This window comes from Pan troglodytes, chromosome 8, assembly GCF_028858775.2.
Source record: "Pan troglodytes isolate AG18354 chromosome 8, NHGRI_mPanTro3-v2.0_pri, whole genome shotgun sequence".
In the NCBI taxonomy this organism is placed as follows: Eukaryota; Metazoa; Chordata; class Mammalia; order Primates; family Hominidae; genus Pan; species Pan troglodytes.
In genome coordinates this window covers 42,999,037-43,016,625 of record NC_072406.2, presented here as the reverse complement: position 1 = coordinate 43,016,625, position 17,589 = coordinate 42,999,037, and the positions used below count along the sequence as shown (strand labels likewise).

General features: G+C 42.8%; 1 protein-coding gene across 4 annotated transcripts in view; it reads left to right on the top strand.

The window, feature by feature from the left end:
- JCAD (junctional cadherin 5 associated) overlaps positions 1-7,040 on the top strand; it is a 102,159-nt gene extending 95,119 nt beyond the window's left edge. For all 4 annotated transcript variants that reach the window (XM_009458198.5, XM_016962882.4, XM_016962881.4 and 1 more), the window contains one exon: positions 1,918-7,040. In XM_009458198.5, coding sequence (XP_009456473.5) covers positions 1,918-1,952 — 35 coding nt within the window. In that variant the 3' untranslated portion in view covers positions 1,953-7,040. The remainder of the gene's footprint in view (positions 1-1,917) is intronic.
- The last annotated feature ends 10,549 nt before the right edge of the window (positions 7,041-17,589 follow it).

Here is a 17,589-nt window from a genome sequence, read left to right as displayed (position 1 = left end):
TGAAATGAGTACCCCAGTCAAGGCAGTTAACATAGTCATCTTCTCTCATAGTTACCAGTTTTTTTGAGTGTGTGCTGAGAACATTTGAGATGTACTCTATTAGCAAATTCCAAGTGTACATGATGGCATTAGTAACTAAAGTCACCATCCTATGCACTCGGTCTCCAGTACTTACTCATCTTATAGCTTAGGGTTTGTACCCTTTGGCCAGTATTTCCCCTTTTCCTTCACTCCAGCCCCTGGCAACCACCCTTCTACTCTCTGTTACTGTGATTTCAACTTTTTTTTTTTTTTTAAATGATTCCACATATAGGTGAGATCATGCAGTATTTGTGTTTCTGTGTCTGGCTTTTTTGACTACCATAATGTCCTGAAGTTTCATCCATGTTGTTGTAAAATGGCAGGATTTGCTTATCTTTTAGGGCTGAATAATATCCCATTGTGTGTGTATATACAATTTCTTTTATTCTTTTTTTTTTTTTTTTTTTTGAGACAGAGTTTTGCTCTTGTTGCCCAGGCTGGAGTGCAATGGCGCCATCTCGGCTCACAGCAACCTCCGCCTCCTGGATTCAAGCGATTCTCTTGCCTCAGCCTCCCGAGTAGCTGGGATTACAGGCACGTACCACCATGCCTGGATAATTTTTTGTGTTTTTAGTATAGATGGGGTTTTTGCATGTTGGTCAGGCTGGTCTTGAACTCCCAACCTCAGGTGATCCACCTGCCTCGGCCTCCCAAAGTGCTGGGATTACAGCCGTGAGCCACTGTGCCCGGCTATATAATTTCTTTATCCATACATCCAGTGATGAAAACCTCGGTGATTAGGTAGTTTCCTATCTTGGCCATTGTAAATAATGCTGCAGTGAACTTGGCTATTGTAAATAATGCTGCAGTGCAGATATCTCTTCCATACTGATGTCCTTTCCTTTGGATACATACCCAGTCATGGGATTGCTGGATCATATGGTAGTTCTATTTGTAATTTTTTTGAGGAACTTCCATAATGTTTCCATAATGGCTGTACTCCTTCCAGATTGCTTAGACATTTTCTCTTTAAAAATTAAGAACCCTTTGAGCTGCTATGGCAGGAAAATCTTACCACAGGAGGCGCACGCGTGAGCCTTAGGTTTGTCTGGGTTCCAGACAGACATCTGTGAATTGGAGGTTGTGGGACTTGGCAGCACCCAGCAGCAGCAGTAGTGGCAGTTTAGGATGATTGCTCTTTTGTATGGTGTCCCGTTTTAGAAATCCAGGTCATCTGGGCACAGATTGGGATTTTTCCATTGACGGCAGTAGAATGGATCAGTGCGTGAGGGGCCAGACTCGTACATACCTGTGTTAGAAGGCTCTAGAAGCCTTGCGCTGACAGGTGAGCATCCAGCCCTGGGGCTGCCTAGTGGTCAGTGGTGATGAGAGACAGAAAGCCTCTCTCTGCCAGCCAAGCAGTCAGGATTTGAGGATCCTCATGCCTTCAAGGGACAGTGTTTGATCACAAAGATGCGTTTTCTAAAGCAAGCTTTCTTTTGAGCTGTAATTTACCAAAAAAAAAAGAAGAAGAAGAAGAAAGAAAGATAAGACATCTACCTTAATATCAGCCAAACACATCACTGCCAGTTTGGAAACATTGCGTTTAAAGTGAAGTATATTCCACGGTGAACAGGAAGGAGCCGTCGAAGTATTCAGCAGTTCATATTTTCCCATCTGTGTTTGGGTAATGACTATGCACAATTCTTTGAAAACAGCCTTTTTGACAAATAGTTTTTTACTCCTTAGTGAAAACATGATTGTTAAAATGTCTAAAAATTAACCTTTATACACTTGTAGATTTTGTTCCCTAGACAAATTTGTGGTCTAAGGATTAAACAGAAAATAGAGCAGTTGAATATACCACTAATTTTCTTTTCTTTTCTTATTTTACAGATTCCTATGACCCTAGCAGAGTGGAGAGGGTGTGATGAAATGCCGATGGAGCTTGCATTCCGTTGCGAATTGAGTATTCTCAAGTAGCTGATAGATTTAGTCTATCAGCCCCACTTCCCCATGTAGAAGCTGGAAGCTGCTGAGTTTTTAGCATCCTGATAACATTCTTTACCACTGCCACTAGGAAACTTGCCATCCTCTCAGAATTGCTTTGTGGCGATAAAGCGATCGTCCGTTGAAACCATCTGTTTTTATAGCATGAAGATTTAATGCCTATAATTAGGAAGGAGTTTTCACAGAAACCCTCCCTCATGACAGATTTGACCAAGCTGGTAAATAGTTTGGTGTTGCTCTCATTCTGGGTGAAGATTTCAATGTGGAAGATCTAGCAAATGCTTTGGAAAGGCCTGTGAATGGTGTGCTCCCCTCTGTGTCTCCATGGCCTGCAGTCCATGCTCTTGTGAAGGAGTTTGGGACACTGGCTGTTGCCCGGTGTTTCAGCACTTTCAGTTTAGGGGAAATGTGAATCAATAGGTATGATCCATTTCTAATCAATTTGGCCTTCTGCTGCTGGAAGTAACTTTACTTATAAGTAACTTGCCATCAGAGAATAAAAGCAATATCTTTTAAGTTCCTGAAAAATTAAAACTTGTACTGTAATATACTAAGAGTATTATTTATCTGGCAGTGAAATATTTTGATCATTTGCAAACACGCCATTGTCTGCTTTGCACTCAGTATTATCTATTTTTATTTTCTGTATGGGTATTTAGAAATTCTTTATATGAAAAATAATTGCTGGTTTAAAATAGACCATTTTAACAAAGTGACTATATTTCTTTTTACGAAAATGCTATTTTTCTATGATGTAAACAATTGTTAGGCGGCAGATTTTTAAGGAAGTATTATTTTATTTAAGAGTCTGTATCCCTTTGTGTGAGAGGAACCCAAAGAGGGTTCACTTTTGCTTTAAAGCTCTGTCCCTTACCCATTGACAACTCTGCTACTTTTATTTTATCTTAGAAAATGTCAATATAGACATATCACAGGGTTAATAAAAGAAACTTTTCACAAAGATTTTTGTACAAGTGTAGCTATCAGGTTATATTTGAAAATAACCCTCTCAAAACCAGCCAACATTGTCATGACAATTTTTGCTGCCGTATCAACTAGAATTACCAAAAAACATAGTTTTATCTTTGTATGTGTGTGGGGATCTACCCTGAGACCATGCTTTTCTTCCCACCCCGCCACCCCACCCCTTTAAAGAAATATGTATTTTTATCTAGAATGATCTTGAATTAGTCTCTGCATATTTTTAGAAAGTGCTTGGGGACATTATATATATGCCATTACAAAAGCATTATGAGGCCTATGTATTCTACTGTGTTTAATACTGCATTAACCTGCACAAAGTTTATGCATTTTTTTATGCATTTTTTTCCTTCTTTCTAAGTAAGGTATTCTTGACAACTAACATTCCCTAAATCATTTCCCCTCCCTCCCTCCCTTCCTTCCTTTCTTCCTTCCTTCTGTCCTCCCTCCCTCCCTCCCTCCCTTGCTACCTCTTGCCCTCCTTCCTTCACCCTGTCCTCCTTTTCCCTTTTATTTTTTCCCCTTCTCTTTCATTTTATTTTCTTTTAGAGAAACCACCTTATCTATTTTTAGACATTTCGAATTCCTAAAATGTGAACCGTTGGGTGATCTGTCCTTTGGCCCTAAAACGGCTGGCCGGGCTGTCCCGGCCTGTTCTCATCTGTACCGTATGATTTTATTTCATAATAACTTTATGTATTTGGACTGTAACAAAACAGAATCTAAGTCGCCCCAAAAAATCTTTCCAAGTCTTTTCAAAACACTTATCTGCAGTCCAGAATTCAGCTCTTATGAAAAGTGAGAGTGCACTCCAGTTTTCACAGCAGCAATAAGCGCGGGAAACAAAAAGATCCTCTTCCCAGGAAAAGTTGAGTGGGGAAGAGTTCAGACACTGTTGTAGCTGGTGAATCATTGAAGTCACCTGGTAGTACCAAATAAGGGCTGAGGTGCCTGGAGGTCTTTGTGGGGTCTTCCCTCTTTAAATGCAAACATAAGAAGGTATATGTGTATATACATTTATATACGTGCACGTGTATACTCGTACATGTATGCACACATACCCATACATGTATATGAACTCCGTTCTGATTTCCTCTGAAATTTTGTTGATACCATCTAAATACCTCTTTGAATCAAAATAACTTAATTTTAGCTCATTCCTCAAGAGAAAGAGAAGGATCCCCAAGGAAAAAAAAACTGTTGTACCTTCTGTGATTCTCAAACCAAAATGTGATGTGCTTCTGTTTTGTTATCTTAAATTGTTGTATCATATCTTTCTGAAACCATTCTGAATTAAGTTGAAATTTTCAACATTTATACTTTAACTGTTCTAAATTTAAGCCTACATGTAAATCTTTTTTGGGGGGAAGGTAACTTGAAAAGTTTAACTTGAAAATTTGACCTTTAAACTTTCATATTCTAAGGTAAATAATAGCCTGTAACCAACAACAGCTTTCCCAGCGGTCTTGAATTTAACACTAATTGTTTAGTTATTGTTTCTATTTCTCATACATACATAACTTCGTTTTTTGTGGCTGGAAGAAAAAGTTTCTATATTTTGTATTTGTCTTTGTTCTTCTCATGCACACAATTTACTGTTGGTGTTTAATAATTTGGAGCTCATAAAATTAAAAGTTGTAATTTTGACCATTTGGGCTAAAAATTATATGAGGGATTACATATGCAATGGATTAGTATTTCTTGATTTGCAAAAGAAGGGAAAATGATGATAATTTAGCTCAAATTGCCTTTCTTTGAAGAAAATTTCTGAATGACTGAAAACCAAATATCTATATTATCACTTTCAACCTCGTGTTTCTGCAAAGTACAGAAAAACTCCTCACTGACAGTGCACCCAGCCCCTGACTGGGTTTTCAGGATTATGTCCATGTGCATAACTGCTTGGATTTCTTCTTTTAAAGTCCCTAAAACATGAATCTGTTCTTTGAGATCCTGGTTTCCTTAGCAGAGTTGTAGGTTGCGGGTTTCATTCATGTGGAAATTCTAAGTAGAACTTTTGCTGCCCCATTTTACTGTTGGTGAAGGGCCGTTGTTAATGGAAGTTTACGTTTTAAAACTCAGATGACTCAGAAACCAGACTGTGATCATTTTTTGCAGCAGCAAAATGACTTATTCTGACAGCATCTCGGTTTGGGGCTTCTGAAGAAAAAGGATGAAGCTGATCTGTTGAAACAACTACTTTCCCAACTCGGAGGCAAAAGGGGCTGATGGAAGATAACATTCACCTACCATTTCATCTTGTGACCCCCGAAGATCACGTTTGCGTGTTCTGGCTGAGTTTTTTATTATTGTTTGTTTTAAGTGATTAAATAATACACAATTAAATGTCAGGATAGCATCTCTTACAAAGTGACCAGTGCAGCAGAATTGTCTTTCTATCCATATTTGAGCTTAGAGAAACATTTCCCATGTCCTAAGTTCTTAGAAGCAATTACTTTAGCGTTGGGGAGCGTTGTTCTACCAGACCCATTTGTGCAGGGGAGATGAAGCTTAAAAGACGGGATGTGGGGTGGGAGTGTGTTTCTTAAGCCGAAGCTGTTGCAGGCTGGGGGATTTTTGCATTTTCTTTTTGTTTTGTTTTTGACTGCAGATTCTGTACATCTGTCTGTGGGAGGAGAGTTGCTACTTAGGACAGGATTTAAGAGACACATTCCAGTGACCTTTAAGAATCTGCGTGGCGGGAGGTCCTTCTCCAGGAGTGTGGGTTGGTCCACTCTGGGACCCACCACGCTAAGAAGGGGGAGATGATAAAATAACATTAAAGGAAGAATGGCCTCCAGCCTGCAGGTTTTGTTGGAAAGAAATAAAAAGGGAGTCATTAAGACCATAAATTCAGATTGAGGCCTCTTGAAAAGGTTGATGTGGGCTAGCAACCTGCCCGTCGAAACAGTCCTTGGTTCATCAGCAGTGTGGGGAGGCAGCCAAGGCTCCTGCAGATTCCTGGCATCGACCTTGGAAAGCCTCTGCGATACTTGTGTGTACGAATACAGCAGAGGACAGGGAGGTCCTTGTTCTGTGGTCTCTGTTTAGTGACTGAAACTTAAACCCAAAGGCAAGCCCAGATTGTCTGGCCGTTCATCCCCATGCTTTGATAGGGGTTAGGAGGAACCCTTTCCGTATGAAAGACAGGCCCTACTAGGGCTTACAACCAAGCCAAAGGACCATCTCTTCTTTCTTCCACCTCCCTTCACCCCTGCCCCGCAGCAGAGCCGAGATGTGAGACATTCATTGTCACGGAGCAAGGAGACAAAGGCAAGTTCAAGTTGAGAAGCACATGGCAGCAAACAGAAATGAAAACCATATGTCCCAGCAAGGGGAAAAGCAGTCATTTCCAGATTATAAAAATCACTGAAGTACTCTCCACCTAGGTCAGCTGAAATTCGAGCCCTCACAGTCAGGCCTGTCAGAGAAGTTAAGCAGAAACATCTCAGGGGGACTTCTAAAATTTAGTGAAGACAAGACCTTGCAACTCCAAAGAAACTTTTTTTCCCCCCCTTGAAACAGGGTCTTGCTCTGTTGCCCAGCCTGGAGTGCAGTGGTGCAGTCATGGCTCACTGCAGCCTCAAGCTCCTGGGCTCAAGCACTATCCCCACCTCAACCTCCTTAGTAGCTGGGACTACAGGTGCACACCACCATGCCCAGCTAACCACAGAAACTTTCATCTCTCCATTGTTTCTTTGGGCACCATTAATACCTAAGACAGGTAGAAAGGGTCCCAGAAAGACACCATTGGTAATGGCCGATTGCCGGCTGCAGTCATCGCCCCCAGATCAGGCTGGTACAGGATGCCTTAAGGTGATGAGAGGTGAGGGTGCATGAAGAATAATGAGCACAGGGAAGAGAGAAGCAGGACAAAGTAGCAGATAAAATGCCGGCAAAGCACAGATGAATGTCTTCAAGAAGCTCTTGTATTTCTCTGCACAATGTAAATATCCTTGCTATTTCAGGATGGCGGCTGGCCTGCTCAGTAACATACATGTTCCAAATAAAGATTTTGCATGAAAGTACCTATGTCCATTGTCTTTTACTGTGGGTGCAAGAGCTGCCCTAGAGGCTGGTTCCTGAAGGGCGGGCAGCAGGCTGCACGGGGAGCAGCTCAGATGGTGTGGGTAATGCAGGGACAGGTAGCCCACAGGGTTCCAGCACCTTTGGTCTCCACTGGGATTTCCCGGGAGTTAAAGCTCCTGTTTACATCTCCCCCAAGGCTTACTGACATTGTGGAAAGAGGCCTAGAGTTAATTTGGGAACTGGGTGTGAATATTGACTCTATCAATAACCATGTGACTTTGTACACATCACATCCCTGGCTTCTGTGTCCTCCCCAGCCTCTCCTACCAAAGGAACATAAGAATCCAATATATAGAGAACCTCCAGCACATTGTGGGTGTTGACTGCATGGAGAATGAAGCTAGAGCAGTGCCTTCTGGGGAAAATACTTGCCTGGAAGTGTTGTAGGTTTTACCATCCAGGCCTCTGTCTTGTAGGGCTATTCTGGAAGCAGAGGGAGACTCAGTGCAACATCATACTCTCCAATCGTTTCTATCATCAGACCAATAAACCTCTAAGCTGTTGTTTCTGAGTTTTTAAAAACATGGTCCTTCTTTCCAGTGTAGGCTTCCTCTCTCTCCTGTAAGCTTTTGTAAGCTGTTTTCCTCATTTCTTCCTTGGCTCCACATGTGCAAAGCCCCAAAGCTTGAGTATCCCAGGGCCCTCTAAGTAGTATGAAATTTCAGATCACATTAAGATGTGTGTTTTAAAGTAAGGACTATCCCCTAGTTGGTTGATAAGTTAATCCACATATTAAAATATAACTGAAAAAAATCCCTTGACCACATTAATGCTAGAAGATGAAACACACAACCCAGGAATTGGGGGACTCATCCTGGGCCTGGCTCTGCCATTAACTAGCTGTGACATTGACCCCCTTTCCCTGGAACACTTCATCCTGTAAGTGGAGAGGGAGATTGAGCTCAGTTAGCTGGTTTCTTCCAACTCTAAGCTTATATAACTATTTTCTGGCAAACCTGAAAGTCCATAGGGTCTTTTGTCCTGCCAGAAGGGTTCAAGAGTAAAACAATTGGAAAACTACGTCTGTACGTGACTGCGGACTGGGTCATGGCCAGGGTGGGAGTCCTGCCATTATTTCTCTCACCAGGGTGGTCCACTTCCCCCATTCCAGTAACTTATCATGCATCTCCCCATCACCGTCGCTATGGCCCAGCCAAGGGACTGACAATATTGAATTCTCCTGACATATTTTTCTTACGTTAGGGCAGGGCACTAGGGTGTTTATAAACTGGGCAGTCAGCCCAAGGCATTAATCTGCAGTCACCCACATAGACTGCTTTTCTCACTATTTGGCTGCTGGGGTCCTTTTAAATGCACTTAGTTTTGGAGATATTTGTGTCTCACCAGCTAAATCGCCTTTCTGCTTCTACCCCACACACCAGTGTTTCCCCAAGTGGTCAGCTTGCAATTGACTGGCTGGAAAAGCTGCCAGTCCTACAGTCCTACGTTGCTCAGGGTTTTGGGGACCAAAACTCCATGGGAAACTGAGTGCTAGCCCATATGCCTCTGGTTTGGTTTCTGCTGGAAAGTCCAGCTTTTCTTGGAGTTAGATGAGATTTATTCTGGAGACCCTGGTCAATGTTTCTTCTCTTGACTTCCTCACTCTGTCCTGTACATTAACCGTGATTGTTTGTTGTAATTTTTTTTAATTTTAGAGATGGGGTTTCGCCGTGTTTCCCAGGCTGGTCTCAAACTCCTGGGCTCAGGGGATCTGCCTGCCTCAGCCTCCCAAAGTGCTGAAATTACAGATATGAGCCACCGCACCGGCCAGCCATGGGTTTTTCTACCTAATCTAACTCCACTGGTATATATATATATATTTTGAGATGAACCTTCACTTTGTTGCCCAGGCTGGAGTGCCATGGCACAATCCTGCTCACTGCAACCTCCACCTCCCAGGTTTAAGCGATTCTCCTGCCTCAGTCTCCCAAGTAGCTGGGATTACAGGCATGCGCCACCACACCCAGCTAATTTTGTAGTTTTAGTAGAAACAGGGTTTCACCATGTTGGTCAGGTTGGTCTCGAACTCCTGATCTCAAGTGATCCGTCTGCCTTGACCTCCCAAAGTGCTGGGATTAGAGGCATGACCACCGCGCCCAGCCCCACTGGCATATTTCTGAGTTTATGATAGCAGGCTCAGCTTGTGTGGAAATAAACCCAAATCTGCATTTACGGGTTGAGCACCCCAAACCAATATGCTCCAGAGTCCAAAACTTTTTTTTTTTTGGGGGGGGGGGACAGAGTCTAACTCTGTCACCCAGGCTGGAGTGCAGGGGCGTGATCTTGGCTCACTGCAAGCTCCCCCTCCTGGGTTCACACCATTCTCCTGCCTCAGCCTCCCAAGTATCTGGGACTACAGGCGCCCACCACCTCGCCCGGCTAATTTTTTGTATATTTAGTAGAGATGGGGTTTCATCATGTTAGCCAGGATGGTCTTGATCTCCTGACCTCATGATCTGCCTGCCTCGGCCTCCCAAAGTGCTGGGATTGCAGGCGTGAGCCACCTTGCCCGGCCAATCCAAAACTTTTTGAATGCCATGATGCCACAAGTGGAAAATTTCACACCTGACCACATGTGATGAGTGCACAAAATTATTTAAGATGTTATATAAAATTCCCTTTAGGCTACGTACCTAAGGTGTGTATTAAACATAGATGAATTTCATGTTTTGGCCGGTCGCAGTGGCTCATGCCTGTAATCCCAACACTTTGGGAGGCCAAGGTGGGCGGATCACTTGAGATCAGGAGTTCAAGACCAGCCTGGCAAACATGGTGAAACCCCCACCTCTACTAAAAATACAACAATTAGCTGGGTGTGGTGGTGCACACCTGTAATTCCAGCTACTCAGGAGCCTGAGGCAGGAGAATTGCTTGAACATGGGAGGCGGAGGTTGCAGTGAGCCGAGATTAGGCCACTGCACTCCAGTCTGCATGAAGGAGTGAGACTCCATCTCAAAAAAAAAAAAAAAATTTTTTTTTGTTCAGACTTGTGTTCCAAAATATCTCATTATGTGTATGCAAATATCCCAAAGTCCAAAAAACTCCAAAATCCAAAACTCTTCTGGTCCCAAACATTTTGGATAAGGGATACTTAACGTATACCTAGAATTTTTTAAGTATTTAAAATAAAATGCACAACATGAGGAAGAGGGGAAGACAAGGAAACTAACATTGTTGGTTCCTTACTGTGGGCATCGCATATTATATGCATTAATTAATTTAATGCACACCATTTTGTGGGAGACAAAACAGGTACAGAGAGACTGAATTATTGCCTGCAGCACACAGCTAGCAGCCAAGCAGGGATTCAGACCTATTCACGTTAACCCCAACATCCATGCTGCTCCTTTTAGCTTGTTATATCCTAGGAGGATGACAGAATGATCCTCTATTTAGTCATGAAATTCAAAGGTAACATTCTTACAATGCTAAATGCATTTGTTAGGATTGGGTTAAGCTGCCTGCCAGAAAATTGAAAATAGCAGTGGTTTAAGTGAAGTGGAAACTTATCTCTCTCACACTTCAAAGGAGCCCAGAGACAGGCAGTCCAGGGCTAGCACGGAAGCTCCTTGGCAATCAGGGATCCGGATTCCTTGTATCTTTCTTTTCCAGCATCCTTGCAATGGCTTCCATCCTGAAGGCAAGTAACCTCATGGTCCAAGATGGCTGCTATAGTGCCGGCTATCTTGGACACTTTCTAGGCAGCTGACAAGAGGAAGAATTATCCTCCCAGATGAGTTAGCTTCCTTTAAAGAGACTTCCAGGAAGTCCTACACTCTTCTGCATATACAGTCAGCCCTCTACATTCACAGGTTCTGCATCCACAAATTCAACCAACTGCAGATCAAAAATATCAAGAAAAAGAAACAAAATAACAATACAACAACTTAAGAATACAACTATTACAGTATAATAACTACATAGTATTTACATCATATTAACTATCATAAGTAATCTAGAGATGACTTAAAGTTTACAGAAGGACATATAAATATTATATGCAAATACTACATCATTTTATACGAGAGACTTAAGCATCCATGGATTTTGGTGTCCTTCAGGGACCTGGAACCAATTGCCTGCATACCCCAGGAGGACTGTATTCCATCTGCAAGAATTCAGTCACAGAGTCAAGCTGCAAGGGAGTCTTGGAAATGTAGTCCACTTAACTGGGTGCCGCTGTGGTTCTAAATAAGATCAAAGTTCTGTTGCTAAAAAAGAGTTACAGTAGTTATTGATTGGCAACTGGCAAGCCCTGACACAATTAACCCACCAATGAGCTGAGCATTAGCCCCAGGGCAGATGGAGGCTCACTAGACGGCAATACCAAGCAGCTTTTGTGTGTCCCGTGTCTCTGTGACTAACTGATGTGACCAGAACCTCAAAGGCAGCACGGATGATTTTGTCTCACCAAAAAATGAAACATGCTGCCCCAAAGAAAAGGGGGGTTCACATCTTTAATTCCCCCACTTTGGGAGACTCAGGAAGGAGGATCACTTGAGGCCAAGAGTTTGAGGCTGCAGTGAGCCAATATCGTGCCACTGCACTCCAGCCTGGGCAACGGGGAGACTTTGTCTCAAAAAAAAAAAAAAGGTTGGGGGCGGGTTAGTAGTGCCTTCAGTTTAACAAGGGAGCAACCACAAGGCCAAGAGGGTTATCTGTAAGCAGTTGCCTGTGTAATTTAGTTCCAGGGTCTGTCAAGTGCAAACTCTCACATTCCTGGGAGATGCCCCTTCCATAGAGGAAATGACTTTGCCCGGACAGTGGCCCTTGCTGTTCATAATAGGGATACATGAGAAGAGGTGAATGGCAAACACAGGGGTCTAGATGCCAAGTTTCTGGGTTCTAGGAACAGCAGACCTCATCCATCATTGTGTGCTCTGCAGAGGAGGCTCTTCCCATTTTCTGCAGAGGCAGAGGCTGTACATGAGCGTCCTAACATCTTTAGAAGAAAACCATCAGGGCAGCTGGGGCAGGGGCAGCTGGTGGGTGAGACTGGGGTCGGGGAAGAGGAAGGGTTAGGACTAGATGACACAGAGAGGGATGGAACCACACAGACCCCTGCATCCTACTAGAAAGTCCCCAGGAAGGGCCTTTATCACTGCCTTCCTGCCCGAGATGGAGCCCACAGCCTTGGAAATTCCAGAACAGGCCTCTCTGTTCAGATATCAAGTTTCGCTGCTGAATGCTCTGCCTTTCTGTTTCATTCTTTCAGTTGGTCTCAGTTGCAGAGGAAGCATTCTGAACTCAGTTTCCTGGTTATTGAGATTTTTATTTATAGAGATACCTCTATAAATCCAGAAGATGCACCCCAGGAACAGATTTCAATTTTTTTTTTTTAAATGAGACTCTGTGACTAAAGGCAAAAATGAAACAGGTGCCAGAAGAAAGTGATGAAAGATATCAGGGGCAAAATTGTGTCCAAGGAGAAAGTTCATGCAGCACAAATTAACATGGCAGCAAATATTCTGAAGGATGTAGACTATCCCCTCAGTGGGTCTTCTCGATGAGGAAGGAGAGCCTGGGGGACTGTGGGGGAAGACAACTGCTGTATTTCATCACGTGCAGAAGACACGCCATTTTATTTGCTTCATTCCAAAAAAGGAAGACAAGCCTATTGATGAACTTACTACTTGCCATTGATTATAAGTGCATTCCAATTTCGAGAAGTTAAAATGTGAGAGAAAAAAAAAAGTGCCCGTGCAGTTGATGAAATATGGTAACTAACCTTCATTCATTTGCTTTTTGTGGTTCAGCAAATATGCCTGTCCCCCATGCCTCCCGTGGAGTCCCTTGCTGAGCTGGTTCTGGAAGACCCTGTAAGACTTGCACTGCAAGAGCTCCCCGGCCATCACACACAAGCAGTGGAGACTCTAGGGCTTTGGCTATCAAACTTCAACGTGTATCCCAGTGCCTGGAACGCGTTAAAAGAGAAAAAGATGCTGATTTAGTGCATCCGGCATGGGGGCCAGAACACTTCATTTTTAACTAGTACATACGTGATTTTAATGCTAGTGGTCCCATAGCCACTTGAGGTGTCTTCAGACCCAGTACAATAGACCGTCCACCAGCTCTTCTCTGGGTCCTTTATCTTGGCGCCAGTGTGTGTGCCAGTCATTTGTGCTGGTTGGCCTTCGCCTTCTCTTCTGTCAATTTCCATTCATCTGCCATGTCTGTTTGAGCCTCACGTTCCGCAGCAGCTCCCCTGACCTGGCCAGGTGAGGTTAGGCGGTTCTGGTTTAGGCTTCCCCTTCATACCACTGTAAAGACTGTAATGGAGAGTGCTGAAAGTATCAAATGTCACTGTCCCCTCCTCCTAGGCAACAGTGTCTGGAGGGTTTGGACTGTGTCTCCCTCACAAATCCACAGGGGCTAACAAAATTCCTGGCACATATCAATAACATGACTTATCAATAAATATTTGTTTTGAAGCAAATTTGTGTCTAGGTATTAGACAAAACAGGGAGGCAGGGTACACCAGGTCCGCTATTTTATTTTGGTAGAGCAGGAGGTCCACACCATAGTACAACAAAAGTTTAGAGCAAACAAACCTGGATATGTTTTCACCAAAATGTTAACAATAATGACTTCTGGAATTGGGGTTATGGGTATGTAGGTATGAATGGATTGCTTATCTGTATTTACTATAAAAAAACAAGTATTGCATGAAAAAAATTGGACAAGTGGGATCACAGCAAGTTAAAAAGCCTCCGCACAACAAAGGAAACCATCAACAAAGTGGAGGCAACCCACGGAATGGGAGAAAATATTTGCAAACTAACCATCTGACAAGGGATTAATAACCAGATTATATAAGGAGCTCAAACAACTCTATAGGAAAGAATCTAATAAGCTGATTTCAAAATGGGCAAAAGATCTGATCAGACATTTCTCAAAAGAAGGCATACAAATATCAAACAAGTATATGAAAAGGTGCTCAACGTCACTGACCATTAGAGAAATGCAAATCAAAACTACAGTGAGATATCATCTCATCTCAGTTAAAATAGCTTTTATCCAAAAGACAGGCAGTAACAAATGCTGGCAAGGATGTGGAGAAAGAGAATCCTCATACACTGTTGGTGGGAATGTAAATTAGTACAACCATTATGGAGAACAGTTAGGGGGTTTCTCAAAAAACTAAAAATAGAGCTACCATTTGATCCAGCAATCCCACTGCTGGATATATACCCAAAAGAAAGGAAATCAGTGTATCAAAGAGATATCTGCATTCCCATGTTTATTGCAGCACTATTCACACTAGCCAAGATTTGGAAACAATCTAAATATTCATCAGCAGACAAATGGATAAAGAAAACATGGTACATATACACAATGGAATACTATTCAGCCATAAAAAATAAAGAGATCTTTTCATTTGCAGTAACATGGATGGAACTGGAGGTCATTATGTTAAGTGAAATAAGCCAGGCACAGAAAGAGAAACTTGGCATGTTTTCACGTATTTCTGGGAGCTAAAAATAAAAATTGAACTCATGGAGATGGAGAGTAGAAGGATGGTTAACAGGCTGGGGAGGATAGAAGGGAGGGGGGAGTGAGGATGGTTAATGGGTACAAAAAATAGGCAGCATGAATAAGAGCTAGTATTTGATGGCATAACCAGGTGACTATAGTCAACAATAATTTAATTGTGCAATTAAAAATAACTAAAAGAGTATAATTGGATTGTTTATAACACAAAGGATAAATGTGGGCCAGGCGAGGTGGCTCATATCTGTAATCTAAGCACTTTGGGAGGCCACAGTGGGTGGTTCACTTGAGGTCAGGAGTTCGAGACCAGCCTGGCCAACACCGTGAAATCCCCTCTCTACTAAAAATACAACAACAAAAAAATAGCCAGGCATGGTGGCTCATGCCTGTAGTCCCAGCTACTTGGGAGGCTGATGCACGAGAATATCTTGAACCTGGGAGGTGGAGATTGCAGTGAGATCACACCACTGCACTCCAGCCTGGGCAACACAGCAAGATTCCATCTCAAAAAAAAAAAAAAAAGATAAATGCTGAGGTGATGGATACTTCCTTTATCCTGATGTGATTATTACACATTATATGCCTGTATCAAAATGTCTCATATACTCCATAAGTATATATAACTACTATGTACTCAAAAAATTAAAAAGTTAAAAAATTTTTACAGTAAAAAAATAAATAAATAAGGTTGAACTTTATAATCACCTAGCATATTGCAAAAATTATGGTGTGCCAATTCTGAATCTAGATCATAAAATACACCATGGCTTCCAACCTGTGCTCTTAGGGAAGCCAACTGCCATGTTGTAAAGGCGCTCCAGCACTCCCGTGGGGAGACCTACATCGTGAGGAATTGAGGCCTCCAGCCAACAGCCAACACCAGTTTGCCAGCCCTGTGAATGATCCCCCATGGACATGGATCTTCAAGCCCAAGTGGAGCCTCCACAGCCACTGACATTTTGAATGCAACCTCCTGAGAGACCTCCAAACCCTCAAGTTCAGCTACTCCTCTGTGCTGGCCCATGGAAACAACATGAAACAGTAATTGTTTATTATTCTTTTAAACTGCTGAGTGTGGGCCGGGCACTGTGGCTCACGCCTGTAATGCGGCATTTTGGGAGGCTGAGGGGGGCAATCACTTGAGCTCAGGACTTCAAGACCAGCCTGGGCAACACTGCAAAACCCTGTGTCTACTAAAAACATAAAAATTAGCCAGGTATGGTAGTATGCACCTGTAATCCCAGCTACTTGGGAAGCTGAGGTGGGAGGATGGTTTGAGCCCAGGAGGCAGAGGTTGCAGTGAGCTGAGATGGTGCCACGGCACTGCACTCCAGCCTAGGTGACAGAGCCAGGCTCTGTCTCAAAAAAAAAAAAAAAAAAAAAAGAGAAAGAAAAACCTAAAAGAAAACCTGCTGAGTGTAGAAGCAATTTGTTTTGCAGAAATAGAAAACTTATTAGGAGGTTTGACTTTGAACCTGAGAAGGTTAGAAAACAAAAGAAAAACTTGTAATTGCTACAGAGAAAAGAAGAAATATGAAGAATGGGGCTTGGAGCATTGATTTTGATGGCCTCATAATTTTGCCATAGAGCCTGTCTTCTTTGTCTTCAACTATGGAAGGACAAATAGAAGCCATTGGAAGAGTTATTTCTGCCTGTGGGAAACGCCACATGCATGAACTTAGACGGCACACTATGCTTGAATTATGCCAATCTTGTGCTGCACGATTTATGCCAAAAATTTTAAATGGCTATCTTTATTATAAAGGTAAGATCTGTTACTTTTAGGAGATTTCCTGCAGTTATAACTGTACCTATATTATATCTGGTTCAAATCCATCCCACATATATAAGGCTGTACCATGAAGAAAAATAAGCTAAACCCAGCAGAAAATGTATTGCATTTACAATAGATCATCTTTATTAAGTTTGAGTGCTTCCAATGAATGATGCCTACAAAGGGTTTCATTTTTCTCTTCATCCCGAGAAGTTTCAAGTTACAGAACCATTGCATAGACCCTGGAATCATATATTATACAATAGAGAGAAGATGCCTTCTGGTGAAAATAAAACATGGTTATCAAAGGGCAGGTCTCTCTGATATGCCTTGCTCATGGCCGATCTAGGAATCTCGGGGTGGCAGGGAGGCACCCACTTCACAGACTGAGCTCTGCAATCAGGTGAATCTCTTTTGAGATAGTTTTGGTTTCTAAAGGAATAGTGACATGGGAGAGAACAGAAAATATACTTGAGGTTTGTGAAATCCAAGTTGAAAATCCTGTCAAGTATCAATACTTATCACTAGCCATTGAAATAAATGGCTTCAGAGGTGACAGATCATAATAATTGGTGTACAGAAGTCACTTTCAGAGGAAAAAGCTCCTTGTAGAGCGAAGCCTGCTGAAAGTGGCCGGCTGACCCAGGCAGCACAAAAATTCTCGGGACATTTTCACATGGGGTCCCTTGCCCTTTGTGTAGGAGAGGCCACTCAGTGGGAAGTGGCCCATTCTTCAGAGTGGGAAATGCCGGACTCTGTTCTGCTCCCCATGGGAAGGCGAGGGGCTGACCTCTTGTGCAAGCTGAGCAGAGGTAGCAGCCTGCTGGCATTTCAACGCTAGAGGGCAGCGTACGTGCATGCCAACGGAGGACATGTTCACTGAGCCCCACATCCAGGCGGGTTGTGCTAATTGCTTGCTGTTTTTCCTACAAGCAGAACCTGCAGACCTGTCTACCTAAAGATCTAGTTGGAAGTACTTTGCTGCGACAGGCTGGCAGAAAAGAGAGGCTTTCAGGGACTCTGCTCTCTGGACCCCAACTTTATTTCTAAAAATGTGAAGATAACTCACAAGTCCTTTGTTGGAAGCATATCTGGGCCTCAGAGCCAGATAAGATCTGCAATGAGTTGGAGCTTTGTCACTTACCATGCGATGCAGGCATGTCACCCATAGAAAGGGTTGTTGTGAGGATTAAATAAGATGATGTGTGGGAAGGGCTTGGCAT